This window comes from Leptonychotes weddellii, chromosome 5, assembly GCF_054177405.1.
Source record: "Leptonychotes weddellii isolate Sample4059 chromosome 5, ASM5417740v2, whole genome shotgun sequence".
Classification (NCBI taxonomy): Eukaryota; Metazoa; Chordata; class Mammalia; order Carnivora; family Phocidae; genus Leptonychotes; species Leptonychotes weddellii.
The window spans coordinates 143,738,371-143,765,759 of NC_138373.1; the positions used below are offsets into that span (position 1 = coordinate 143,738,371).

Here is a 27,389-nt window from a genome sequence, read left to right on the forward strand (position 1 = left end):
AAGTGTGCACAGACTGATTGGAGTTAAGTTTTAATTCTTCAAGGTCTTTTTTCCTCCAGGTGTTAAAAAGTGCATAGGCCCAGCTTAAGAACAAGAACTAAGTTTATTTGCTAGTGTGTATGTTTTCTGCCTGTGGGAAGTTTTAAGTAGCAAACACAGGTCATTTTTATGCAGTTTTCTGAGTTCTATATATTGCCCAGGACTAGCGGCTTATCATGTTCTAAATTTTAAGATCTTCAAAATCTTTCTACATCATTTGTGGTAAAGATATTAACTATAATGTTAGCTCTCTGGCCTGTTCAGGAGCAGAGTAGGTGGAAGTAGTGGTGGTAGGTTTGAGGAGTATTTATTGTAAGATGTTGGATTGCTCTAAGTTATGAAGTAGGAATAGTTAATGCGTATGTCCTTCTAACCTCAAAACAAATATTTTCAAGAAATAACATTTTAGCTAGTTAATAATGGGAAAAACCTTTTAATTGGCTGTCAGTTATAATGATAACCAGTTGCCTTCTTTGCATTATAGATCAGTCTTAAATGTTGAGAGAAATACTTTTAGATTTTTTATCCCATTGGCAGGAGCCATAGGAGATTAGAAGAAGTGTCTTTTGGTGCGTCCCACATTGATTTGAACTGTCCTAAAGTTATGGTTCCCACTAGTGTTACTATTGGTGAATGCTGTGGCTGACTAATCATGTACTGTAACTTCAGGTTGAAAAAACTGTCTGGGATTGGGAACTTATGAATGACATCAAACCGATATGGCAGAGACCATCAAAAGAAGTAGAAGATGATGAATACAAAGCTTTCTACAAATCATTTTCAAAGGTAAATATTATTTTAGAATAAGGTGATGAACATTACTAAAGTAAAAATGTTTTTAGATTGTTTTATAACTATTTCAACACAATTGGTTTCCTTTTTAATCTTGTGTGTTTTATATTACGTACGCATTTTAAGAATTTACTCTGAGGAGGTGTCTGTAGGCTTCACCAGATTGCCAAGGGGTCTGTGTTACAAAAAAAGATTAACAGTTACCTACATAGGTAGGTGGATGATTTCCGTAAAACATAACTTGTATTGAATGGCTTTTAACTATATTGGCTTTTTTCTATTCAAGAATGAATGCCTTTTACTTTTTTAACTTTTTTATTTGATAGTTGACATACAATGTTACATTAGTTTTAGCTCTACAGCAGTGATTCAGTATCTCTGTATTCTGCTATGCTCCCCACAAGTGTAGCTACCTATCATCTGTCACCATACAACGCTATTACAGTGTCACTGACTATACTCCCTATGCTGTACAGTTTAATCCTATGACTTACTGATTCTGTAACTGGAAGCCTGTATCTCCTCCTCCCCTTCACCTGTTTTGTCCATCCCCTACCCTCCTCCTCTCTGGCAACCATCAGTTCTCTGTATTTGTAGGTCTGAGTCTGCTTTATGTTTGTTGATTCATATGGCTTTTAACATTTATTGTGAGGTCATATGCTTAGGAATCTTTGTTTTGTTACCTGTTTCCTTTTTACTGATCCCTTTTAACCGTAGAATCTAAAAAATCTAAAACTAGCATTGATTAAGATTGTTTCAAGTTAGTATTTCCCCATACAGCATTTTGTACAAAACAAAATATTTAGCATGGCTAGATAAAACTTGATTTTCTGTGGTTGTGTTTGTTCTTTAATCTTTATTCCATCTATTGATTCGTTTCTTAACCTTGTTTTCCTTATGTTAACATTCAACCATCCCTTAAGTTGTATCTCTTAAAATTGTCCCCTTGGTTCTGCCTCCACGTTTATTCCCATGAACAGTCTTAATGTATACACTGTATACAAATGTAACGTACTTTCATCTAGGATAGTTGTATTAGAAATGTAATGTGAGCTACATATGTGATTCTTTAGAAGATTTTTTAGAAGGCACATTTTTAAAAGTTGAAACAGGGTGCCTGGGTGGTTCAGTCAGTTAAGTGTCTGCCTTCAGCTCAGGACATGATCTCAGGATCTAGCCCCACGTTGGGCTCCCTGTTCAGCGGGGGAGTCTGCTTCTCCCTCTCCCCCTGCCCCCCATTCGTGCTCGCGCACTTGCACACGCATGCTCTCTCTCTCTCAAATAAATAAAATCTTTAAAAGTTAAAACAGGGGACCAAAAAGTTGCAACAGGTGTAGTTAATTTTAATGTTTTATATTTTATATAAATTTTATATTTTATTTAACCCAACATACCCAAAATATTTTTATTTCAACATGTAATCATTATTTTAAAAAATTAATGACACATTTTGATGTTTTTTGTTGTACTGTATCTTCAAAGTCTGGTTGTCTATGTTTATGCTTACACGTGCATCTCATTTTGGATTAGCCACATTTCAAGTGCTTAGTACCCACAAGTGGGTATGGTAATGGATAATGCAGATCTAGGGAATTTGTTTTTGTGTGTGGTTTTTTTTTTAAAGATTTTATTTATTTATCTGAGAGAGAGAATGAGAGACAGAGAGCATGAGAGGGGAAGGGTCAGAGGGAGAAGCAGACCCCCCACTGAGCAGGGAGCCCGATGTGGGACTCGATCCTGGGACTCCAGGATCATGACCTGAGCCCGAAGGCAGTTGCTTAACCAACTGAGCCACCCAGGCGCCCTAGGGAATTTGTTTTTATGATTTACTTACATACCTCGTTATAGCCACTGCTATAGTCCATATCCTAATGAAAAAAATCTTGAGAACTTTTTGTGGTTGAACAAAAGATGATTTTTCTACCCTGTTCTCTGACACATGTGGAACCTAGACTCATCCATTCTTCCCCGAGTTTAGGAGATCCAGTGATGCTATTGATGATCAGTGATCATCAGCAAAACCACCATGTCTAGCTAGTTAGAATAGTAGTCTTAACTGTTTCTTTCCTCCATTCCCTCCCCCCCGCTTTTGTTGGTAAGCGAACTTTTTTGTTAAATAAATGCTTAACTGAATGTGTACCACATAATAAATCACTCAGCCTTTGCACTGCCTTTTTCCAGTGCCTTTCGAATGACTAAATGCCATCTTTCCATAGGAAAGTGATGACCCCATGGCTTATATCCACTTTACTGCTGAAGGGGAAGTTACCTTCAAATCAATTTTATTCGTACCTACATCTGCTCCACGTGGTCTGTTTGACGAATATGGATCTAAGAAGAGTGATTACATTAAGGTGAGTTTTTAAATTGTAAAAACTGAGTTTAGATTTTGAAAGTTTAATTTCTAGAAGGTGACCTTTTTTTTGGTCTCTGCTTAGCTATATGTGCGCCGAGTATTCATCACAGATGACTTCCATGATATGATGCCCAAGTACCTTAATTTTGTCAAGGGTGTTGTAAGTATCTAAAAATAATGAAGAGGGGTCATTAAAAACGAGGGATGGAAGTAGTTTTTTGGTTTGTTAGTTTGGTTTTTTTCCAGTTTCTATTGCTCACTGAACTTTCCTTTTGCCGTCTGAAGGTGGACTCAGATGATCTCCCCTTGAATGTTTCTCGGGAAACTCTTCAGCAGCATAAACTGCTTAAGGTGAGTGTTTCTTGGGAAGAGACTACCTACTTTGCTCTTTGATTGGGCTTCAGAAGACAGGCTCCATTAGTGGAGTCACCAGATACTGAGAGTAGTCCTTGGCTCTTTAGCTGAAGAACTTAATTTTATTCTGGAATTATTATTAAATCCTAAGAATCTGGGGCGCCTGGGTGGCTCAGTCGTTGAGCGTCTGCCTTCGGCTCAGGTCATGATCCCAGCGTCCTGGGATCGAGCCCCGCATCGGGCTCCCTGCTCCACGGGAGGCCTGCTTCTCCCTCTCCCATTCCCCCTGCTTGTATTTCCTCTTTCGCTGTGTCTCTCTCTGTCAAATAAATAAATAAAATCTTTAAAAAAAAAATTTTAAAAAAAAATAAATAAATCCTAAGAATCTGATATTTTATGAAAGTTTCAAACCTATAGAAAAGTTGAAAGAATTATATAGTAAACACCTATATAAACCCAGTATCTGGTCTAAAGATAGAATAGAAACATTAAAGTGATTTTGTGACTATTTCCACTGACAACTTCGTTTCTGCTCAGTCTGATGTAGGATTGCTCACCATTCCCTGCCTCTTGACAAAGGGCAGTGACGATGCCCTGTCTTTGTAGCTTTCACCACTATTCCCCTGCTGTCTTAAATGTGGTAGGTTCTCAAAAGTTTGAGAGGACGTTCTCTAATAAGTTATTCTTTAATTTTATTTAGGTGATTAGAAAGAAGCTTGTCCGTAAAACTCTGGACATGATTAAGAAGATTGCTGATGAGAAGTACAATGATACTTTTTGGAAAGAATTTGGTACCAACATCAAGCTTGGTGTGATTGAAGACCACTCAAATCGAACACGTCTTGCTAAACTTCTTAGATTCCAGTCTTCTCATCATCCAAGTGACATTACCAGTCTAGACCAGTATGTGGAAAGAATGAAGGAAAAACAAGACAAAATCTACTTCATGGCTGGGTCCAGCAGAAAAGAGGTGAGATGAACTCCCAACTGTCAGGCATCCTGGTATGTAGCCAGATCTTGAAAAAAATGGTAATAGTGAACTGGAGTCATTATGAGGCCTGGTGAATCACTGACAGAAAAGTCATTATATTCTCTGCACCTCTTATTTCTCCACCTGTAAAATGGGGTTGTTAGTACTATATAAACGTAGCTACTAGAGGGGAACAGGTATACCAAGGCTAGGCTTGGAAACTTTATCACTTCCCTTCATTTCATAGGCTGAATCTTCTCCATTTGTGGAGCGACTTCTGAAAAAGGGCTATGAAGTGATTTATCTCACAGAACCTGTGGACGAATATTGCATTCAGGCTCTTCCTGAGTTTGATGGCAAAAGGTTCCAGAATGTTGCCAAAGAAGGTGTGAAATTTGATGAAAGTGAGAAAACGAAGGAGAGCCGTGAAGCAATTGAGAAAGAATTTGAGCCTCTGCTCAATTGGATGAAAGATAAAGCTCTCAAGGACAAGGTATTCTTGTGGAAATTTGAACTTGTGAAATTTTAGCATTTGCATTTTCTTTTTTTAAAAAAATTGTTTTGTCAACAAATTAAACTTTACATCTGGTTACCTTGTAACCATTAAAAGTTGTACAGAACAGTGCTTAATATGGTGGTTAAATTTTGGTGAGGATGAGCTTAAGATTTATAAACTACCGGGGCACCTGGCTGGCTCAGTCGGTACAGTGTGTGACTCTTGATCTCAGGGTCTTGAGTTTGAGCCCCTCATTGGGTGTGGAGTCTGCTCCTTTTTTTGAGAGAGAGGGAGAGGGAGAGGGAGAGAGCACACAAGTGGGGAGAGGAGCAGAGGGAGCTCGATCTCATGACCCTGAGATCATGACCTGAGCCAAAATCAAGAGTCAGGTGCTTAACTGACTGAGCCACCCAGGGGCCCCTACTTTAAAAGAAAAAAATTTTTATAAACTATAAATAATTAAAAAGATAATAGTGGTTATTCTGTATGTGGGTAGTGTTCAGTTTTTTTCTTTGTAACTGAAAGTTTTCTGTAGTTTAATACTACTTTTGTAATAACTTAAATTTTTACTGATTACATTTGTCTTATATGTGCTTAAAAGGTGTTTATTTTTGACCAAAAAATTCAGATTAGTAAATGACAAGAGTCTTCTAAGAATTTGAATAAGAGGTATTTTTATGACCTGCCTCTGTTTATGATCTTACGTGATGAATCCTTAGGTACTGAGTGACCTTAATTGTTGGTATTTCCATGTATCTCACATTTGGTTTCTTACCCTAAGATTGAAAAGGCTGTGGTATCTCAGCGTCTGACAGAGTCCCCGTGTGCTCTCGTGGCCAGCCAGTACGGATGGTCTGGCAACATGGAGAGAATCATGAAAGCTCAAGCATACCAAACGGGCAAAGACATCTCTACAAAGTAAGCATCCTTGGGAAGGCCCCTGGCCAGGTGTTCATGCTTGTCCTGCCTTCCTTTAGCAGATGATGCCGGCTTCTGTACAAGGAGCTGATGGGTGTTAGGTGTCCCCCACTTCTGCTTTATGTTAGATGAGACAAGTTTACAGAGGGATTCCTCTGGCATTGATTGATAAAGGAGAGCTGTTGGGCTCATGACTTACGGTATGTTTATACACAAATTTCTTAATCTATGACATACATTGTGTTTATTTTTGCACTCGATTATATGCTTGGCCTGGTGTCTGGGCTTCTTTGACATTTTTAGATACTGATAGTTACAGATGAGGTTAATGACAATGACGTTTGCCAAATGAGTTCGTCGTTTTTAACTATCTCCCCTTTCCCCAAATAGTATGCCCACAAAATAAAGGGTAAAGGATCCATGAGTTAGTAAGTTTATGAACTAAAGGGCTAAGTACTGGACGTACACTGGGTCTTGAGTATCCTTTATTTCCAGGGAATATATATGTCAAATTTATATTTTAACGTCACAGCAACAGTCTTAAAAATGACTTCTTCCCTGCTTTCATTCTCCCTTCGCCCACCTGGAATGTCTTATTTGCTCTCTGATCCTCATATGTTTTCCCAAGGCCTAGCTTAGGATTCTTCTCAGAAGTGTAGTCTCTGTTGTCACAATTCCAAAACTCTGTATCTTTTTATATAAAGTGTATTTCATATTTAGTGAGACTCCCCAACGTTAATGTTTTCACTGTGAAATGCTGAAATGGCATCTTGCTTCCATGTCTTGCCCCCTGCCCCCGAAGACTTTACAGATTATAAAATTCAGGTGGAGAACAGGTTTCTGCTTCTACCCCATTGCAGCAGTATAGTCGCCTTTATATAAATGTCCATTTATTTCAGTCCTTTATTAACGGGAAGTTACCTTACATTCAGCAAACACACACCTCCTGTATCTGTACACCTGGTGGTCTAAGTAGACATCACTGCTGTCTTTCTGCCATTCAGACCAGTCAGGATAACAGATCAAGTCATAATCTTCTAAACGCTGCATGTGTAACAGGTATACCAAGGTAGGGCTAGATGTAGGTCCTCCCTCTCCTCAGCTGTAGAAGGGAGAGCAGTCACAACTGACAGCAGGAAGCCAAACGTGATGAAAGGTAGATTTAGAATGCATTGAGAACCGAGCTCCAAGAAAAGAAACCATTTGTCCTGGAACCATATTGGTGAAGGCATCATGAAGAAGGTAGTAACTGATCAGCATGCAGAGGCTGCCTAGAGGTTTCAGAACTCTGTGCGAGACCAAGCTGCAGTTAAGGAAATGAGAATAAATTAAGGGGATGAAGACGACACTAAATCCATTCATCCACTCAACAAAGCTGTAAGCACTTGAGATGCCTTAGTAAATAGTTCTCTTTATTGCACTCTTCCATCGCACCTTGCCCATCTCTATTTAAAAGGCAAAGCATGGTGTAGTGATACATTTTTTTCCAAGCGTTTTCTGTAATTTTAAAAATGAATAGAACATGGGAAATGTATGGACCCTGAAATTTGATGTTTCTTAATGTTCATTTTTACCCCTTACCAGTTACTATGCCAGCCAGAAGAAAACATTTGAAATTAATCCCAGACATCCCCTGATCAAAGACATGCTTCGACGGGTTAAGGTGAGTAATATTGCAGCCATACTCCTTTGTCTTTTAATTGAAATATTTTGTACCTTTTAATATTAATCAGATGTCCCTTCCTCCATTTCAGGAAGATGAAGATGACAAAACTGTTTCAGATCTTGCTGTGGTTTTGTTTGAAACAGCAACACTGCGGTCAGGATATCTGTTACCAGACACTAAAGCATATGGAGATCGAATAGAAAGAATGCTTCGCCTCAGTTTAAACATTGACCCTGATGCAAAGGTTTGAAATAATTTATGGAATATTTGAATCCCCCAGTGTCATACACTGCTAGAATTAATAAGAAATTCCTCTTTTATATCTTTTTTTTTTTTTTTAATCTGTCTCCCTTTGTTAGCTTGACTGTTAACTCCGATTAGCAGATTTACTCTGTAGTTCTGGATAAAACAGGAGTGAAGTTAATTATAATGTTATACATTTAAATGAACAAAGAGAAAATACACCCAAGGTATTGGATCCATTAATGAGCTCATAAGTGTTGCCCTTAGGTGGAAGAAGAACCCGAAGAAGAACCTGAAGAAACAACAGAGGACACCACAGAAGACACAGAGCAAGACGAAGAAGAAGAAATGGATGCAGGAACAGACGAAGAAGAACAAGAAACAGTAAAGGTATAGCAGGTCAAGAATGGGGCTTGCATTTTTAGTTCTTGGAAAATTAGGCAAATTTTTATTTTTAGTTCTGGCGTTAGGACTGCATAGCTTCCAGAAGTCAGACTTCAGGAAATCCGCCAAAAAAACAGGCATCTAATGTCAAATTCAAAAGCTGGAGCAGGTCCATTTTTTCTCTAAATGAAGTATATGCTTTCATCTTCCCATTCCTTTTATTCCTCTGTTTTAGCCAACCATTGTTGAGATCTTGTTAAACAGATTTTTTTTTTTTAAGATTTTATTTATTTCTATGACAGGGAGAGAGACACCGCGAGAGAGGGAACACAAGCAGGCGGAGTGGGAGAGGGAGAAGCAGGCTTCCCACCGAGCAGGGAGCCTGATGTGGCGCTCGATCCCAGGACCCTGGGATCATGACCTGAGCCAAAGGCAGACGTTTAACGACTGAGCCACCCAGGTGCCCCTAAACAGATACTAAGCCCACCAGGCTTCTGTATTTGCCACCTGCGTCTGCCTTACTATATAGCAGCAGTAGGCCAATTTTAAAATCTTGATAATTTGTGTTCAGGGGCCATTGATCTTACTGTTGAGTTCTGAATTATTTTGCAGATTAATAGGTGAGGTTCTGGCCTACCTATGAAGTAATGAATTACGCTGGGCCCATTTCAGTTGTTTTTTTCCACACATGAACCTTCTGTGAGCTAAGATTTTTTCTGCTGGTTTTTAATGTCTTCTGATTTTTCTCTTCACAGAAATCTACAGGTGAAAAAGATGAATTATGAATTATACTGACCATTTGGATCCTGTGTGGAGAGGGAATGTGAAATTTAAGTCCTTTCTTTTGGGAGAGACTTGTTTTGGATGCTTCCCCCCAGCCCCTCTTCCCCTGCACTGTAAAATGTTGGGATTGTGGGTCACAGAAAGAAGAGGGTTTTTTAGTTGAATTTTTTTTAACATTCCTCATGAATGTAAATTTGTACTATTTAACTGACTATTCTTGGTGTAAAATCTTGTCATGTGTATAAAAATAAAAAAGATCCCAAATACTCAGCGTCTTGCTTGTCTTCATAAAGATGGTACAAACTTGGCTGGCTTTTTTTTTTTTTTAATCCTGTGTTTTGGGGGTTTTTTTCCCCCTTAAAAAAGGAATTCGTACATATCACATAAGTCTTTTTTAGATCCAGTATTTGTAAAAAGTCACCTATATTAAAGACAATGTTCCTTACAGAAGAATTCCAAATAATATATGCAGATATTCCCCCTTCCAGGAGGTGGGGCTTAATTCTTTCCTTTTTCAAAGTGGGCTACACTTAGTAGCTGTCCTCTGGAGTATGGAAAGGGGAAAGTAGTAACTTTGTAGCAGAGAAACCTGGCGGGCACTACCTTAATGCAGTGGCCAAGGTTAATATCCCCGGTGATGTCCTGTATCTCCGATAGGATGTGGTAAGAAGGGTACTGCCATCTCTACCATCAGACAAACCCATACCATATGAAGAGTACTCTAACAAAGTTTCAAGGTCAAAACCAAGGACAGAAATAGATTGAAGGAGACATGGCAACTAAGTGCCTTCATTGCCTGGATTAAACTGGCAAAATTTAGTCTGGAGTCTAGTTCATGGTTCTTGGGCTTTGACCCATGGACAGCATTCATGGAAACAGGAAGGGGACATGGGGCCTCTGTACTCACTTTGCAGTTTTCCTGTAAATCTAGTTACTCCAAAATAAGGCTCTTTCAAAATCCCCATAATCCTACAACAGATAACTAGATATTGATGATCCTCATCAGGCAATCATTTAATTTCTTTTGAAATGTATTATTTATGGGAGAAACCGGTTTCTCTAATTTCACTAATTGATAGCCATCTGAAATGGTAGTCTATTTTTTAACTGGCTGGGGAGAGAAAGCCTCAGTTGTGTATTCAGAGATCATGTGTGTGAGAAAACTCTATGGAAACCAACTTTATGTACTATAAAGTTTTGTTAGGGACTAGATTTTCCTGATAATTTAGTACCCTTTTCTGGGCTTTTATTTCTGTTTGTTGTATGTATCCTACTGCTCCCCCCAAGCTATTTTTCTAGAGTTAGTTTGCAATAATCACTTTGAAATCTAATTACTTAATTTTAAAAATCTTCCTTTTTATAAGAAATAAAATGGGAGCTCAGTCATAGGGAAACATGCTGTAGTTAAGACATAGCTTCCTTTCATGATACAACACTATTAGCTATTAGTCATAATATTTGTTGCCAATTTTTTGGCCACCATAATTTACCTTTTTTTTTTTTTTAAGATTTTATTTATTTATTTGAGAGAGAGAGTGAGAGAGAGCAAGCACAAGAGGGGGGAGCGGGAGAGGGAGAAGCAGACTCCCTGCTGAGCAGGTAGCCTGATTCGGGACTCGATCCTGGGACTCCAGGATCATGACCTGAGCCGAAGGCAGTCGCTTAACCAACTGAGCCACCCAGGTGCCCCATAATTTACCATTTTTAATAAAGACTGCTGTATAAAAATTAAAGCCATCAGACTGCATTAAATTAATAGCATCTGAAACTTGCTCCTCAGCATTCTCCAATTACAAATTCTGAGATTGTTTCCAGCAGGAAGCTTAGAAAGCATCCTACTCCCTCAGTTTTGGGTAAAAACAGCTATGTCATATACATCTTGCACAACCACTGTTTGACCTAATTTAATGACCAAACACCTTGCAACTGGTCTATCTTGGGTTGTTTTTTCCCACAGCTTATTAAGGAATAATCTATTACTACTTTTAATTTTTGGTTTGTGTCAGTCACAGATTTGGTTCTCCAAGAAGCACTGAAATGGAGTTTAGTATACAGGATGTTTTTAAGGAATGCCCTTAGATCAGCACCTGTGGAAGGAAGGAAGGAAATGGGATGGAGCAGAGGGAGGTGAGAAGCAATGCAGGTCCAAAGAGCCCCAGTCAACTCAGAGGGAAATGAGCTAGAACAGGCCCCTCAAGAACTGTGCTGAATGGCAGAAGGTGTGGCTTTGAGCAAGGCCACTCTCTTGCTGATAAAATCCCTGCAGAAGCCAAGACAACTGAAGGCTGCTCAGTGAGAAGCATCCAGTGCCTTTCCTCAGGGAATCTATTAATGCATTTTCATGGCCGCCACAATGCATATTTTTCACAATAGGGGTCAACGTCAAAAAAGGATACCTTGGTGAAAGTCACTTAGAATCATTAGAATCAGCACTTACTGAAATGATGGCACTTTTACTTTCAGTACATTTTTAATAGCTAGAAAATCAGTTTTCTGCCTTCATAAAGCCATTGTCTTGTAGGAGAGGTGGATTCAAATCATGACTTTTTCTCTCAACAGCCAGACCAGTCACTCTGTACATGTAAATGAAAGGTATGGGATGGCGAGGGGGAGTGCCTTTAAAGTATGGTCCACTGCATTCACCCAGGGCATGAGGGACCTCCCACTGTGCACAAACTGGCCCCAAGGGACCGGATCCTTTCTTCCTCCAAAGGGTGAGCAATGCCCCCAGCCCTTTATTCTGGAAAGTGATGGAGGTGGGGGGCTCTCCTCACTGATAGCTACAAAATGCATTATTGAAGTTCACCAGTTTCGTGTTCATATACTAGAATTAGTGGAGAAGTAAAATTTGTAAATGTTCATTTAGCCAAGAAAAAAAAAAAACTGCACCTAGTAAATTCAATTGATGAAACTAGTTCAGAGTTAAAAAAACAATTTTATTATTGATTTGTACTAAATTAGGTATCCTTCCTGAAACCTTTGGGAATTCATATTATTTGAAGGAGTGAGGCACCAAAGTTTGAGTTTTGGAAACCATTTTTTAATTCCTTCAACTAAAAAAAAAAAAAAAAAAAATTGTCAAACTTCTTCCAGTCTGATATAAAAACCCTACTAATTGGCTGTGGCAAGATTCACCATTTGTAAAGTATAAAATTTTTTTTAAGAAAAAAAAGTATTCAGGGGCGCCTGGGTGGCTCAGTTGGTTAAGCATCTGCCTTCGCTCAGGTCATGATCCCACTCGGAGTCCTGGGATCGAGTCCAACGTCGGGCTCCTGGCTCAGCGGGGAGCCTGCTTCTCCCTCTGACCCTCTCCTCTCTCATGCTGTTTCTCTCTCTCTCTCAAATAAAATCGTTAAAAAAAAAAATTTAAAAAAAAAAGAAAGTATTCAGGGGCGCCTGGGTGGCTCAGTCGGTTAAGTGACAACTCTCGGTTTCAACTCAGCTTGTGATCTCAGGGTCCTGGGATTGGGGCTGGCCAGTGTCAGGCTACATGCCTAGCACAGAGTCTGCTTGGGACTCTCTCTCCCTCTCCCTCTGCCCCTCCCCGCTGCGCTTGTGCACGCTCTCTTCCTCTCTCTCTCTCAAATAATCTTTAAGAAAGAAGAAAAAGAAAAAAGTATTCAATTAATGGCAGTTATGAAATTTGATGCAGAGAAATAAGTCTCATACAAAAGGTCACAGTAAATATCAGAAAACAACCAGTCTCAACTCAAAACTCTGTTCTCCAGACCTTTCCCTGGAGTGGGCCACTGCTCATCCATCATCACAGAAATACAAATCCTCTTCATGTGTAGAAGAATTTGATAAGGTACCAAATAATACGGCAGCAGAAAAGAGCTTGTATATAGACTGGAAATAAACCATTTCAGTTAGTTGCTTTATACCGTTAAACTGAAAAGGGTACTTACTATGGAAAGTAAACCAAAAACATTTTGTTTGCACTTCAGGATTTAAGATTTCAACAATGACCCCAAAGATTTATGTGATGTAGCTATTTGCTAACTGGCTAAGAAGCAAGCCTAGATGTTATCTTTAAGAATGCAGAATTCTGAAAAACTTCTTTTGGAAAAATTGCCCTAAATAGAAAGCCAACTGCTCTATAAATTACTTTTGTCCTTTATTTATAGACTCAGAGGAAGAGTTGAAATATTTGTATTAGTTTCCTAGGGCTGCCATAACAAAGTACCACTAACTGGACGGCTTCAAACAGCAGAAATGTATTCTCTCAAGAGTTCTGGAGGGCAGAAATCTAAAATCCAGGTGTCAGCAGGACCATCCTTTGAGATTCTGGCTAGAATTCCCTCCGTGCCTCTTTCTGGCTTCTGGTGGTGGTTCTCCATCCCTGACATCCCTGGCTTACATCACCCCAGTTTTTGATGTGTTGTCACATGGCGCTCTCCCTGTGTGTTTGTCTTTACATGGCATTTTCCTCTTATGAAGACACCAGTCATATGAACTGGATTAGGGACCCACCCTAATGACCCCATCTTAACTTCGTTACATTTACAGGACTCTATTTCCAAATAAGATCACATTAACAGGTACTGGGAGTTAGGACTTCAACATCTTTGGCGAGACAACTCAATTCGCCCCATAAGCTAGCTCATTTAAGCTTTTCAATTATTTTAAAATATAGAATAACTACATGAGGGGCGCCTGGGTGGCTCAGTTGGTTAAGCGTCTGCCTTCGGCTCAGGTCATGATCCCAGGGTCCTGGGATTGAGCCCCGCGTCGGGCTCCCTGCTCAGCGGGAGCCTGCTTCTCCCTCTCCTCCCTGTTTGTGCTCTCTCTTGCTATCTCTGTCACTCTCTCTCTCTCAAATGAGTAAATAAATAAAATCTTAAAAAAAAAAAAAGTAAGAATAACTACATGGTAATATGGTTTCTCAAATTTGGGGATAAAGAACTTGTGACAGTCCAGGTGACATTTGTTGTAATTTTGTTAAGTACACAATTCCAAAAGAACTTCAAACTTTAAATATTTCAACTTAATTCACAGTTTAGTATAAATTGCACTTTGCAATTTTAGAGAACTATTAACTACACACCATAAGCTTTCATTGTCAATGACAATTTCATTATAGTTAATTTATAATTCCCATTTGTCATGATAGTCAAGCTTATTCAGAGAAATAAACCAGAATTATAAGGGCAGGAAACACCGTAAATATTCTTTCTCACATGATATCCAAGATTAAGTATCTATTCAAATACATTCAAAAAGCTGATGATATGGGGGGGCGGAAAAAAAGCTGATGATACAAACTTTGGCAGTTTTCAAGATACACTGGTCAATCCATAATTAAATCTCAATGCATCAATTAACACCTGGGCACCTCTTGCAGTTAGCATTGCATTAGATTTAAAGACAACCAGTTTGACTCAATAAACTTTAAAAATATATGTTCAATACTTTTAATATTATTCACAGAGTTCTTGGCAGAGTTAAGTATTTTGAGGTTTCTATTGTTGAGAAATTTGAGGTTCATGTTGTCTCTTTTTCAGTCCCAAAAGCTCCGTTTTGATTTCTCCAGGCTTTGGTGGAATTTCAGGTATTGTCTATCAAAAAAACAAAACAAATAGATGCCAGTGCTTTCTTAGACTGTAATTCAGCATGACCTGAAAGAAAGTAAAAAGTAAAAAAAAAAAAAAAAAAAAAAAAGTCCCTGTGTACTCAATGATAAAACCTTATTAGGAGAGCCTGTGGCCCATCCCAGTTCCTTTCTAACCCTATACTTACATGATGACTCTATTACCCAGGCTGTGTCTCTAGTATTACAGGACTCAGAGGGAGAGTTCATATCAATATTAATTGACAGATCACAAATCTTCATAAAGCTTTCCACAATTTGAAATTCATTCCTGCACTATTTACTGAGTCTCTACCATGTGCCTGACACACAAAACAAGTATCAGGAATCAATTGGTTTTGAACTGATTTCAAATCAATTCATTACTTTTCAAAAACACTAAGTGCCTGGGGCGCCTGGGTGGCTCAGTCAGTTAACCATCTGCCTTCGGCTCAGGTCATGAACCCGGGAACCCGGGATCGAGCCCCGCTATTCTTATGATGGAATATTATTCTGTCCTAAAAGGAAATGAAGTATAGATACATCTGACAATATGGGGCAAACCCTGAAAACATGCAAAGTGAAAGAAACTAGTCACAAAAGACCACATGTAGATTCCATTTAAATGAACTGTGTATAAGAAGAATGTGTGGACCTATGTTTTCATTTCTCTTGGGTATAAACCAAGATGTGGAATCGTTCAGTCCTATGACTCTATGTTGAACTGTTTGAGGAACAGCCATTTTCCAAGGCAGCTGCACTATTTTACATTCCTAGCAGCATTGTATGAGGGTTCCAATTTCTCTACATCCTCAGACACTTGTCATGAGCTGTTTGGGTTTTTTTTAATTATAGCCATTATAGTGGTGATGAAATGGTATCTTATTGTGGTTTTGATTTGCATTTCTCTGATGGCTAGTGATGCTGAGCATCCTCTCATGTGCTTATTGTCTGAAAAGGTGACTTCTGAACAAAGACATGAAGGAGGATGAGAAAACCAGCTATGCAGATATCTAGGAGTGTTTCAGGCAGAAGGAACCACAAATGCAGAGGACCTAAGGCAGAATGTGCCCTTATGTGCAAGGAAAAGCAAGGTGATCAGCACAGCTGCTCTAAGGTATTCAATGAGAGGTTCCGAAGAGACGAGGACAGAGGAAAAACGGGGGTGCAGAGATGCACAATCCCTGCAGAGTTCTGAGCAGAAGAATGACATGACCTGACTCAAGCAAAAAAGAGGACAGTGGCTTTGTCGAGAAAAGACTGCAGGGGAGCAAGGCTGGAAGGCAGAAACAGGTCAGGGAGCCATCACAGAAACTGAGGTGAGACATGGCTGACAGTGGCTTGAACTGGGTAGTAGCAATGGACGTGGTGAAAAGCAGTGAGATTCAGGATGTAGTTTTCAGATCAAGCCAATAGGATTTGCTATTACGTGTAGTATGAGAGAGGAGTTAAAGAGGACTCCTAGGCTTTGGCCTGAACAACAAGAATGATGGAGTCACCATCTACTGTGACAGGCAAGGCTTCAAGACGAGCAGGTCTGTTGGAGGAAGACCAGGAGCTCAGTTTTGAACATGCTCACTGCACATCCAAGTGGAACTGTTCATAATGATTCAGAGGCATATCTATTTCTTTTTTTTTTAAGATTTATTTGTCAGAGCGAGAGAGAGAGCATAAGCAGGGGGAGCGGCAGGCAGAGGGAGAAGCAGGCTCCCCGCTGAGCAAGAGGCCCAATGGGGCTCGATCCCAGGACCCTGGGATCATGACCTGAGCCGAAAGCAGCTGCTTAATCGACTGAGCCACCCAGGTGTCTCCAGAGGCGTATCTATTTCTAGATATAGATCTACATCAGCTATCAGCTTACACTGTGAGGTCCTGAGGAAAGGGACCACATCGTAATCTCCTCCTTATTTCTTACAACCCTATGGAGTGACCCTCATTATAAAAAGGCAGGCAAAAAACTGTGCTGAATGAATAAATCAAGAGACTTTGCTCAGGACCCTTAATAAAAGCTCATAAGATTGGAGAAATAAAATCTTTACTCAGATCATTTTATATAAAAATGCAAGATTAGGGGCGCCTGGGTGGCTCAGCCAGTTAAGAGTCTGCCTTCAGGGGCGCCTGGGTGGCTCAGTCGTTAAGCGTCTGCCTTCGGCTTAGGTCATGATCCCGGAGTCCCGGGATCGAGTCCCACATCGGGCTCCCTGCTCGGCGGGAAGCCTGCTTCTCCCTCTCCCACTCCCCCTGCTTGTGTTCCTGCTCTCGCTGTCTCTCTCTGTCAAATAAATAAAATCTAAAAAAAAAAAAAAAAAAGAGTCTGCCTTCAGCTCGGGTGATGATCTCAGGGTCCTGGGATCAAGCCCCACATCAGGCTCCCTGCTCAGTGGGGAGCCTGCTTCTCCTTCTCCCTGCCGCTCCTCCCCCTGCTTGTGCTCTCTTGCTCTCTCTAATAAATAAAAAAAATCTTTAACAACAACAAAAAACTACAAGATTATTCCGGCATAATTTCACTCACATCAGAAAACTTCTATAGCTTTTCAATGCTTGAAGTTCAAACACCTTGATCTGGTTCATTTTACTCTTTCATCTAACAACTAATTAATCCTAAAGAAATAAAACAGTTTAGGAAAGAATGTGGGGTTTGGGGTCGGGGTCATAGGAGAGGTAGGGAGCTAAGAGATATGCTTCACAGCACAATTCTCATTTTGAAGTGAAAATGACTTTCTAAAAAAATGAGTGATGGGAACTGGAATAAAAGCCAGAGTAACTTGTCTGACAATGTCCTACCTTAAAACTAGTCCTAGGATTTTGACATTCCAACCCCTTTAGTGTAAGAACGAATGTAGCTTATTTCACGATCATTAAACTGTGGAAACTAATTAATTTAGAAGGGATCTCTTTCCCCCAGGGTCCCAATTTCCCCCAAAAGGAAATTATATGAAGTCACAAAGCCCTATAAAATACAATATACTATATTGTACACCTGAAACTAATATAACACTATGTGTTAACTGGAATTAAAATTAAAACTTTAAAAAATAATAAAAAAAAATACAAGAATAGCATGTTTCAAATTTCTATAAAGTATATATACATACAACCACCCACTTACACACACACAGGCAAATATTTGGAGTAACCTGAATCGCCAATACACACGAGCACACAGAGGGAGAGAGAGCGGGAGAAGCAGACTCCCCACCGAGCAAAGAGCCCAATGCAGGGCTTGATCCCAGGACCCCAGGATCATGACCTGAGCCAAAGGCAGACGCTTAACCAACTGAGCCACCCAGGCACCCCGACAATTCAACTTTTATTTTAAAAAATGAGTAAGGAGCAGGCGGGGATAGGTAGGGAGAGACAGGGGACTATGTGATCAGGCTCACAGAAATCCCAAAAACGTGGAGGTGTCAGGAAACCAGAGATAAGGGAACACTCCAGACCACCCTGCCCTAGGTATCCGAGGGGGGAGTCTTATTTATGACAGTCTCCTGCGGTCAACAGAAAATAACCAGACCCTAAAAAGAAGTAAGCCATTAACAATGTTACCACTAGTCCTTAACCAATGGTGCTGCCTGTAGAGAAGTCAAAAAAATTTAAGCTCCCTGGTTAGCCTTCGATCAACCCTAAAAGCCCTCAGTGGCAACCATATCCGGACCCCTCTCACTCCTGAGAGCGTTTTTTTTCTGTACTCTTGCTAAATAAAAACTCTATTGCTTTCCTCACTTTCCTTTGTCCACGAGATTCATCCTTCGACTCTGTGAGACAAGAACCTAGCTCTCGGGCTTCAGAAAAATAGCACTTTTACTAAATATACTACATATATAATCAATTTTTAAAAGACTAACAAGTTTTCTGACATCAAAAGTTAAGTGTCAGCAGAGGTTCTAAATAGCAATTTCTGTGTATGTAGGTATGTCTGGAGACAACCAAAAATGAACACTTTAAAATGAGTCCTGGGACACCTGGGTGGCTCAGTCGGTGAAGTGTCTGCTTTCGGCTCAGGTCATGATCCTGGGGTCCTGGGATCGAGTCCCGCGTCGCTTCCCCCTCTGCCTGCCCAACCCCCTGCTTGTGCTCTTCCTCTCTCTCTGACAAATAAAATCTTTAAATAAAATAAAATGAATCCTAATGATGTGGGAAACAAAGGCAAAAGAAAAATTAAATTTCCTTTCTACCTATAGTCCACTGACAAGTCCTTGAAACAGGCAGTGACATTCCTCTAGGGACTCAGCTGCCTCGATATTACTACTTTGCTCAGGGCAAAAGGCAATCTTAGCCCAACCCCCAGGATCCTGTAAGTCTACTTTAACATATAAAAATTCCTTTGGAAACTTCCTTTATCTCCACCCCCACCCCTGCCAAGATATATGTTCGCAATCATCCCCCAAGCATATGACCCACCGATATGTATCTGAGGAGTCTCATGACTGAGTTTTTACTAAGTAATAAAGGACCTTTCCCTGACAATAGCTAGCCCCGTCAGGATCCTGGAAACCTGGTTTCCGAATACCTGGGAGGCTTACGCTATCCCTAACCCCGTCCCAACTTGAAAGTACATAATGGACCACTCCTCATGACCCCAGTGCCGCTCTTCCTGCCCATGGGTCCCATGTCCATGCTTTAATAAAACCACCTTTTTGCACCAAAGACATCTCAAGAATTCTTTCTTGGCCGTCGCTTCAAACCCTAACATCTTTCCTACATCGCTGAGACTGCATTTTTTTACTATGCCTTCAATAATAAGTAGATTATAAATTAAGGAAAAGAGAACCAGTAAAAGTAATGCAAAAGCAAATGGAAATGCAAAGGGAAGCTCAAGCAAAAGCACACTTTGTATTCCAGGACAGAACATCTGCCTTGAGTCCTTGCCTCCATTCCTATCCTGAGTAGCTGAGCTGGACAACTAGAAAAAGCATCCTTAATCCTGCTCCCTTAAGACAGCACTAAGCACACACTCCAGGAGCGGTCTCCTCTGCTCTGGACTCCATCCAGACCTTCTAGCTGTAAAGACTGAAAGACTCTAACAAAGGCCAGCAGTTGTTACAACAGTGATAGTCATTGCTAGAACAATACCAAGAGACGCAGGAAAAGAACATAAATTCTTTAAATGTTAGTTCAGCATCCAGCATCCTACACACAGCCGGCCAGCCCTGGCCTTCAGGGCCCTAAAGAAGAACCCCATTGCTGATGTCACTGCCCAATCAGGATGAAGTAGCCTGAGACACTTCAGTAAGGTCCTTCTAGAGATTCTGGCTTCATGCTGCCTCTTCCCAAGGTTGAGGCAGCTGGTGGTAACAACCATGCATGTTCCTACTTATAACGAGATGGGTGAATCAAAGGTCAATTTCCCAGGGGCAAATCACAGGTATTCCTTCCTTTGTAATGCCTGCCTGATGTCTATTCCTCAGGAGCTAGTGACTCAACTGCATTTCTGTGGAAGGTTCTTACCCCTTTCTGTCTCCAAGCATCCCTGATACATCCCTAGAACTCAAAAGAGAAGCAGTCCCGGCTGGTAAGAAAGAGCTACTTCAGCACTGTTTGTACAAAAACTAGATACCACCAAAATGTCAATATGAGATTAAATAATATATGGAATATCCGTATTATAAAATGTTATTCAATGATCAGAAAGAAAAAAGGCTGTTGATATAAACATGTGTCTATTTATATAGATGTTAACCAAAACAAACAATTTAGAGATATGTGTATATGAACTCCTATTTCCGTGGGGAAAAACACCCTGTCCACTGTGTGTGTCTGTGTGTATCTCAACAACAGTAAAAGTCTGCAAGTATACACCAACCAAAAAAATTGTAGCTACCTGTGTGGAGCAAACTAGAGAAAGTGGGGGGAGGGGTAGATTTTCACATTCTACTCTACATACCTGAATTCAATCTGAATGTTTTACAAGGGTGTTGTACTACCCCATTAACAGGATCAAAAAAGAGAAACATTGAACAGAAAGCTTGGGCTTCAAATCCCCAGGAAGTTATGTGATCCTGGGAAATCACCTTCAGTCTTCTGAATCTCAGTTTCCTTATCTGAAAACAAGAATAAACACCCCAAAACTGTAGCTGACAGTTAACTAAAACCAGAAAGACAAATGGCTGGTTCTCTGTGTTACCCGTCCACAGTCCAGGCAGAGACGACTGTTTCCTACACTGTGCTCCAAACCACTCCATTCACACCTGTAGCATAACACCTCGCACACGCCTGCAATTATTTCCATTGCACCCCCTTGCCTCCACCTCCGCAAGACCGTAACTCCTCAAAAGCACCTCTAATTCCCAGTTCTAATTCAATGAACGCTTAAAATGCTAAAAGTAATTTCAATTTCTCCCTCCTTGGAATGCCTATATTCCCTCGTTCTTCATTCATCAATTATTTATCGAGCATTTACCATATTCTAATCTCTTTTCTAGGTGACTGAGATCAAGGGTGAACCACGCAGGCCCAGTCCTTTCGTAGAGATTACATTCTGGTGGAGCAAACAAAGAACAAGTAAATAGGCAAAAGGAATAAAATACTTGCAAGTTGTGACAAGTCCTCCCAGGAAACAAAGGACTGAGAAAGAACGGCACAAGGAGGGATCCTTTAGGAGCTGCCCCAAGGACCCTCACTGCTGGAGGAGATATTTGAGCAGACTTCACATTTTGAAGTAGGAAACCAACCCAAGATCTGGGAGAAAAGCACTCCAAGATGAGAAAAAGCATGGCCTTGAAGATGGGGACGGGCTTGATGAGTGTGAGAAACAGCAAGGAAACCGGTACTGGCTGCAAGAGTGAGAACGAGGGATAAATGGCAGAAGATCAAGGCCAGTGGCAGGCAGGTGACTGGCTGTGTAAGACTCGTGTAAGAACAGGCCATGCATTGCTCTAAACGCAACGGAATGCCATCATCAGGCTTTAGGCTCAGGGCAGATGTGCTTCTAATTTTAAGATCGTTTCCGCTGCTGGGACGAGAACCGAAGGGCCCAGGGGCCAGGAGCGATGGACCCTCCTGCACTCACCAGGTCCGGCCGGTAGTACCTGTGCACCGCTTCGGCCCCGGCGCACATGGTCAGGAGGCTGGCAGCGAACATTTTCAGGTAGGTGGCCCAGGACACGCCCGCGGGCATGGTTGGGGGGCTGCACGGGGAGGAAAGGCGGGCAGTGTTAGATGGCTCCCAGATCAGGACGAAAGCGTGCCGGGGAACAGGCCACACAGCAGCGGTGGGACGGGGTCAGGACCCCGGGTTGTCTCCCACCCCGCGCCGCGTGGGCTCATTCAGGACGCCAGGGCGTCGAGAGGCCCGACGCCCCTCCCACGCCCGCGAGCAGCCTTCAGCCTTCACTGGGCTTTTAGTGCGGGGGCTGGACCTGCGCAACTTAAAGGCCGCTCCTGCGCAGCAACCGGAAGGCCGACACCCAGTGGCTTCCCCGCGCCTCTTCAAACTCTAGCAGGAGAGAAACTGCACAGCGCACTCCCCACTGGCCCTAAAGGCGCGCCCCGAGAGACCGTACCGCAGAATGCACTGGCGTCCGGCCGCGGGTCAGAGGGCGAGCGGAAGTGCGCGCCGGGGTCGCAGCGGACAGCCAGCGGGCGGAACCGAAAGTACAGGGCCTACGGGCCCCGCCGGACCAGAAAGCAGGGCAGTGCGGCGGCGGCGCTGGCACGTGACCCGGGCCGACTTCGGACTTGCGGCCGGAGCTCTTGTCTACTTCTGTTTCTTTCTTCTTCCCCCCGCCTCCCCCAATTCTCAGTGCCTTCCCAGCCCCAGGCACTTGTTGCGCTCTTTACTCTCCCTATGGGCGGACTTCCATGGCAGATATCGAATCTCGGGCTCGCAGCTGGCAGGATTCTTGCCTCGGGTGGTCCTTCACACGCCCACCGAAATTGCTTACGTTTACCACCTTTTAGCAGCGGGTGGAGACTGGCGCTCCGACCGTTGCTTAGATGAGGTCAGCCCCCGGAGAGTGCAGTTAAAGCGCTCTCCGTCCTCGTGCGGGGCGTCCTTTGAGACCTGAAACGCACACGCACACTGCTGTTCCCTACTGGAATAAAAGAAAACTGAAGGCGACGTTGTTTAATCTATGCGTATTTAGATTGTGCTATGACTATGGATTGATTTTTGTTGAGAAAAAGTTAACTCAGGACTAAATTCTGAAGGGTTATGGTTGTATGTATAACATGAATCATGATTCACTCACCTTTTAAACACTTTCATGGAGGTATATTTGACATAAATGACATATTTAAAATATACTAATTGATAAGGTTTGACATGTGTACACCTGTGTAACCATTACTACAAGCAAAATGATTAACATATCCGTCATACCCAAAGTTTCTCTGTGCCTCTTTCTAATTGCTCCCATATTGTCTCCTCTGGGTCTGCTTTCTGTCACAATAGATAAATTTGCATTTTCTAGAACGTTATGTAAATGGAATCATACCATACAGTATGTACCATCTTGGTCTGGCTTATTTCATGCAGCACAATTATTCTGAGATTCATTCCCTCGGTTGGTTGCATGTATCAGTCCTTCACTTCTTTTTATTGCTGTGTATAATTATAACACAACTGGTGTATCCATTCACCTTTGGTGGGCATTTTGGTTGTTTCTAGTTTGGGACTTACAGGAATAATGCTGTTATGGACAGTAAAGTATACCAAAAAGACTCCCGTACAAGCCTGTGAACACATGCTTCCATTTCTATTGAATACTTTCCTAGGAGTAGAATGGCTTCTTTGGTGAAGTATCTGTTCAGATATTTCATCCGTTTTTATTGTTTTTTTAAACTATTTTAGTCATCTTTATATATTATGGATAAGTCTTTTATCAGATAGATTTGATCTGCAAATATTTTCTCCCAGTATATAGCTTGTCTTTACTTTTTCTTAATAATCTTTTGAAGAGCAGAAGCTTCTACTTTTAATAAAGTCCAATTTTCAATTTCCTCTTTTATGGATCATGCTTTTGGTGTGCACCAGGTCACACCCCCATGAAACTGGCTGGCCCTGCCTGCCAGTGTCAGAGATGATTTTCCATCCAACACCCTAGCTTTCTACTTCTTGAGCTCACCACAAAGAAACCTTCATTTCTACTTAATTTCTGCAATACTCTCCCCTAATTCATGCATTTAAAAATACATGAACACCACATTAATTCGTGTTATGTTAGTTAACATGGGTTTCATGTTAGAAAGGAGCTCTGAGGTAAACTAATTTATATAGACACCTCAGAAAATTACAAGTAACTTCTAATTTGGGATCTTGGTTTGCTGTATCTTACCTTCCTGTATCTGAGAAGTGAAAGCTACATCAGATTTCAAACATATATCAAATTCTTGGCATATGTGTTGGAAATGGCAGATGTTGATTAAATTCCATATTAAAGGTCGGAGGCTATTTTCAAAAAACAATGCAGAAAATAAGTTAACTTATATTAGGATAATTACACTCTTTCTAAGAATATTTTTATTTTTTTAAGGTTTTATTTATTTATTTGACAGAGAGTGAGCAAGAGAGAGAGCACAAGCCGGGGGAGAGGCAGAGGGAGAGGGAGAAAGAGACTCCCCGCTGAGCAGGGAGCCCGAAGCAGGGCCCAGGGATCATGACCTGAGCTGAAGGCAGACACTTAGCTGACTGAGCCACCCAGGTGCCCCTTTATTTTTTTAAAGATTTTATTTTTAAGTAATCTCTATACCTGACATGGGGCTCGAACTCACAACCTCGAGATCAGAGCTCCATGCTCCACCAACAGAGCCAGCCAGGCACCCCAAGATTATTTTTAAACTATACATTCTTATAAATGAAGGAAGTATGTACTTATTTTTTTAAAATTCTTGAGATAGAATACATAACAAGAAATTTCAGGAGAACATCTTTTTTTAATTTTTATTTAAATTCAATTTAATTAACATATGGTGTATTATTACTTTCAGAGGTAGAATTTAGTGATTTATCAATTGCATATAACACCCAGTGCTCATTACATCAAATGCACTCCTTAATGCCCATCTCCCAGTTACCCCATCCCACCACCAACCTCCCCTTCAACAACCCACAGTTTGTTTCCTATGATTAAGAGTCTCTTATGGTTTGTCTCAGGAGACTATCTTTAAGGCAGGATGAGTACTGCAAAATATTGGCTTAGCACAGCTAAAAAATGGTTTAGGTTCCTTAAAAAGATGTTAAATGACAAACTAGTAAGACTCGATTCCATCATAGAAAAAAATTGTCTTTTCTATCTTTTGAGTTTTCTGCCATGCACCCCAAATCACATTTTATGCAGTGCCCAACTCCTATTCATATTGTAGTCTATCAGTAATGTGTCCTATGTCTGTGTATCGTGTCTCTCTTCTTAGAAGGACATCAGTCATCACATTTAGGGCCCACCTTAATCCACTATGACTTCATCTTGACTTGATTACATCTGCTATGACCCTATTTTCAAATAAGACCACATTCACAGATACCAAGTGGACATTAATTGGGAGACACTATTCAACTCAGCACAAGCCCTTATCACCTACTCAAAAACTTAAAAAATACCTAAGTAAAAGTCTAAATATTAACTGCAAAAAAAATGTTCAAAGGCTCATAAATTTTAAGAATAAGGGAAGTCAGGGCATCTGGGTGGCTCAGTTGGTTGAACATCTGGCTCTTGATTTCAGCTCAGGTCATGATATCAGGGGCCTGGGATCGAGCCCAGCACTGGGCTCTGCACTCAGTGGGGAGTCTGCTTAAGGATTCTCTCCCTCTGTCCCTCCCCCTGCTTGCTCGCTCTCTAAAATAAATAAGTATTTTTTAAAAGATTAAGACAACTCTTTTGAAACCTAGAAAATCTTGTATCCTCCCCTAAAATGAATGTTCGTTAAAGCCCCCTGACACACAGATTTTTTTCCAAATCATTTGCTTGAAACATGTAGCTATTCCCCGCAGGTGACACCACAAACTCCCCCACCCATTCTACAAAATATAGCTTAAGTATTAAAGACCTGTAATAAAGGGCTGAGTTGATACAGGACAGTGTGTGAACCACAGGTCTCCTTCCTCATTTGCTCCCTCACTTGGGAGAATAAGCCCTATTATAATGACTTTTCAAACTTTTTTTGATCGTGATTCACAGTAAGAAATACTTTTCTAGGACTGTGATCCTATCTGTACACATGTACCTATGTATGTGTAAAACAATACTTACCTTTATCATATATGAACACTTTGACACTTTTTATTCTGTTGTTTTTTTTTTTTTTTAAGATTTTATTTGACAGAGAGAGACACAGCAAGAGAGGGAACACAAGCAGGGGGAGTGGGAGAGGGAGAAGCAGGCCTCCCGCTGAGCAGGGAGCCCGATGCGGAGCTCAATCCCAGGACCCTGGGATCATGACCTGAGCTGAAGGCAGATGCTTAACGACTGAGCCACCCAGGCGCCCCCTGTTGTATTTCTTCTTAATGCTTAATTTCAGGACCCAGGCGCCTGGGTGGCTCAGTTGGTTAAGCGACAGCCTTTGGCTCAGGTCATGATCCTGGAGTCCCAGCATCAAGTCCCGCATCGGGCTGCCTGTTCAGGGGGGAGTCTGCTTCTCCCTCTGACCCTCCCTCCCCTCTCATGCTCTCTCTCTCACTCTCTCTCTCTCTCTCAAATAAAGTCTTTAAAAAAATTTCAGGACCCACTTATGGGTGAAAATCTGCAGTTTGAAAAACCCCACCCAGTAGTAAGCCTCGTTGAAAATAAGATGCAATTGACTGACAGAACATTAGCTAAGAAGGAAGCAAGCTTACTGGGTTCTTAAAAGGGAGAGGAGGCATTGGGAGCAAGAGGGAAAGAAGGTGCAATGACTTGCCCTCCTTTTGTTGTTGTCCTATCATACAATAGGTCTCTTTGAAGTAGAGACATATCTGGCAAAGACAGAAGGACATTCCTCTTGGGCTTCCCCCAAGCTCTGATAGGCAAGGCTCACAAACAGAACAAGTTTGTCTTCCAGATTAAGCTTCAGAGGGTGAGGAAGGTACTGATGGGATTGGAGCCTCTTTGTTGCAATCGCTTCACCATTTCCAGGTTTGATGTCCTGCTCCCCAGCACCTCTTCCAGTAAACCCTTCCTTTCTCAAGGCAGAAGTGAGCAGAGGCTCCCAGTTTGCTCAGGTAATGAATGGAGCTGGCAGGCCCAGCATGCATAGCACCCCACAGTAACTCCATGTGAGTGAAAACATCCTGAGAAAAGTTTGCAGCTCTTTACACTTTTTTAGTCACCAGAATTCTCTCTCTGAAATAACCAAAGTAAGCCACCTGCTTTAAAACTTTTCTGGATTGGGGGCACCTGGGTGGCTCAGTTGGTTGAGCATCTGACTCTTGATTTCTGCTCGGGTCATGATCTCAGGGTCCTGAGATGGAGCTCCAAGTCAGGCTCCACAGTGGGAGTCTGCTTGAGAGTCTCTCACTCTCCTCCCTCTGCCCCTCCCCCCACTCATGCTCGCTCTCTAAAATAAATAAAAAATAAATAAAATCTTAAAAAAAAACTTTTCTGGACTGTGGTCCTGGGTGGTTAGAAAAACCAGAGAGAGACAGAGAGCAAAAGAATGGGCTGTTGTTCATTCATTCATTCAACAAATATTCACTGGACACCCACCATGAGTCAGGTTCTGAGTAGTACCTACTAATGGACAGAGCATCCATAAAAGTTCTGAAAAGTTTAAAAATATTTAAAGTTTCATTTGAGCAATGGATATAAGACATATTAATCATCCTATATTTACTCATGAAAGCCCTTTCCTGAGTCCCAGAATGAAGAAGACACAGGAAGCACAGGGCCATACTCATTCCCAGTCCAT

General features: G+C 41.3%; 2 protein-coding genes across 6 annotated transcripts in view; one reads left to right on the top strand and one right to left on the bottom strand.

Moving 5' to 3' along the window:
- The window catches only part of HSP90B1 (heat shock protein 90 beta family member 1), an 18,745-nt gene extending 9,478 nt beyond the window's left edge, over positions 1-9,267 (top strand). The window contains exons 6-16 of the mRNA XM_081818991.1: positions 709-825; positions 3,048-3,185; positions 3,270-3,347; positions 3,473-3,538; positions 4,242-4,511; positions 4,759-5,004; positions 5,789-5,925; positions 7,510-7,588; positions 7,680-7,835; positions 8,102-8,224; positions 8,974-9,267. Coding sequence (XP_081675117.1) covers positions 709-825; positions 3,048-3,185; positions 3,270-3,347; positions 3,473-3,538; positions 4,242-4,511; positions 4,759-5,004; positions 5,789-5,925; positions 7,510-7,588; positions 7,680-7,835; positions 8,102-8,224; positions 8,974-9,003 — 1,440 coding nt within the window. The 3' untranslated portion in view covers positions 9,004-9,267. The remainder of the gene's footprint in view (positions 1-708; positions 826-3,047; positions 3,186-3,269; positions 3,348-3,472; positions 3,539-4,241; positions 4,512-4,758; positions 5,005-5,788; positions 5,926-7,509; positions 7,589-7,679; positions 7,836-8,101; positions 8,225-8,973) is intronic.
- A 5,121-nt stretch (positions 9,268-14,388) lies between these two features.
- Positions 14,389-22,531, bottom strand: UQCC6 (ubiquinol-cytochrome c reductase complex assembly factor 6). Of its 5 annotated transcripts, none has more exons than XM_081822322.1 (3): positions 22,382-22,531; positions 21,580-21,697; positions 14,389-14,559 (listed from the first exon to the last, which is right to left on the bottom strand). In XM_081822322.1, exons 2-3 carry the CDS (start codon positions 21,685-21,687, stop codon positions 14,464-14,466), a joined length of 204 nt encoding a protein of 67 aa, XP_081678448.1. In that variant the 5' UTR covers positions 21,688-21,697; positions 22,382-22,531; the 3' UTR covers positions 14,389-14,463. The 5 variants fall into 5 exon arrangements, with proteins under 5 accessions (XP_081678448.1, XP_030891394.1, XP_081678449.1 ...); XM_031035534.2 differs by lacking the exon at positions 22,382-22,531 and adding an exon at positions 22,073-22,215; XM_081822323.1 differs by lacking the exon at positions 22,382-22,531 and adding an exon at positions 21,938-22,066.
- Between the last annotated feature and the right edge of the window lie 4,858 nt (positions 22,532-27,389).

Coding starts and splice junctions, on each gene's coding strand:
- UQCC6 (XM_081822322.1), bottom strand. CDS start 21,687: ATGCCCGCGGGCGTGTCCTGGGCCACCTACCTGAAAATGTTCGCTGCC. Junction 14,560..21,579: donor GGTACTACCGGCCGGACCTG/GTGAGTGCAGGA, acceptor TTTTTTTGATAG/ACAATACCTGAAATTCCACC.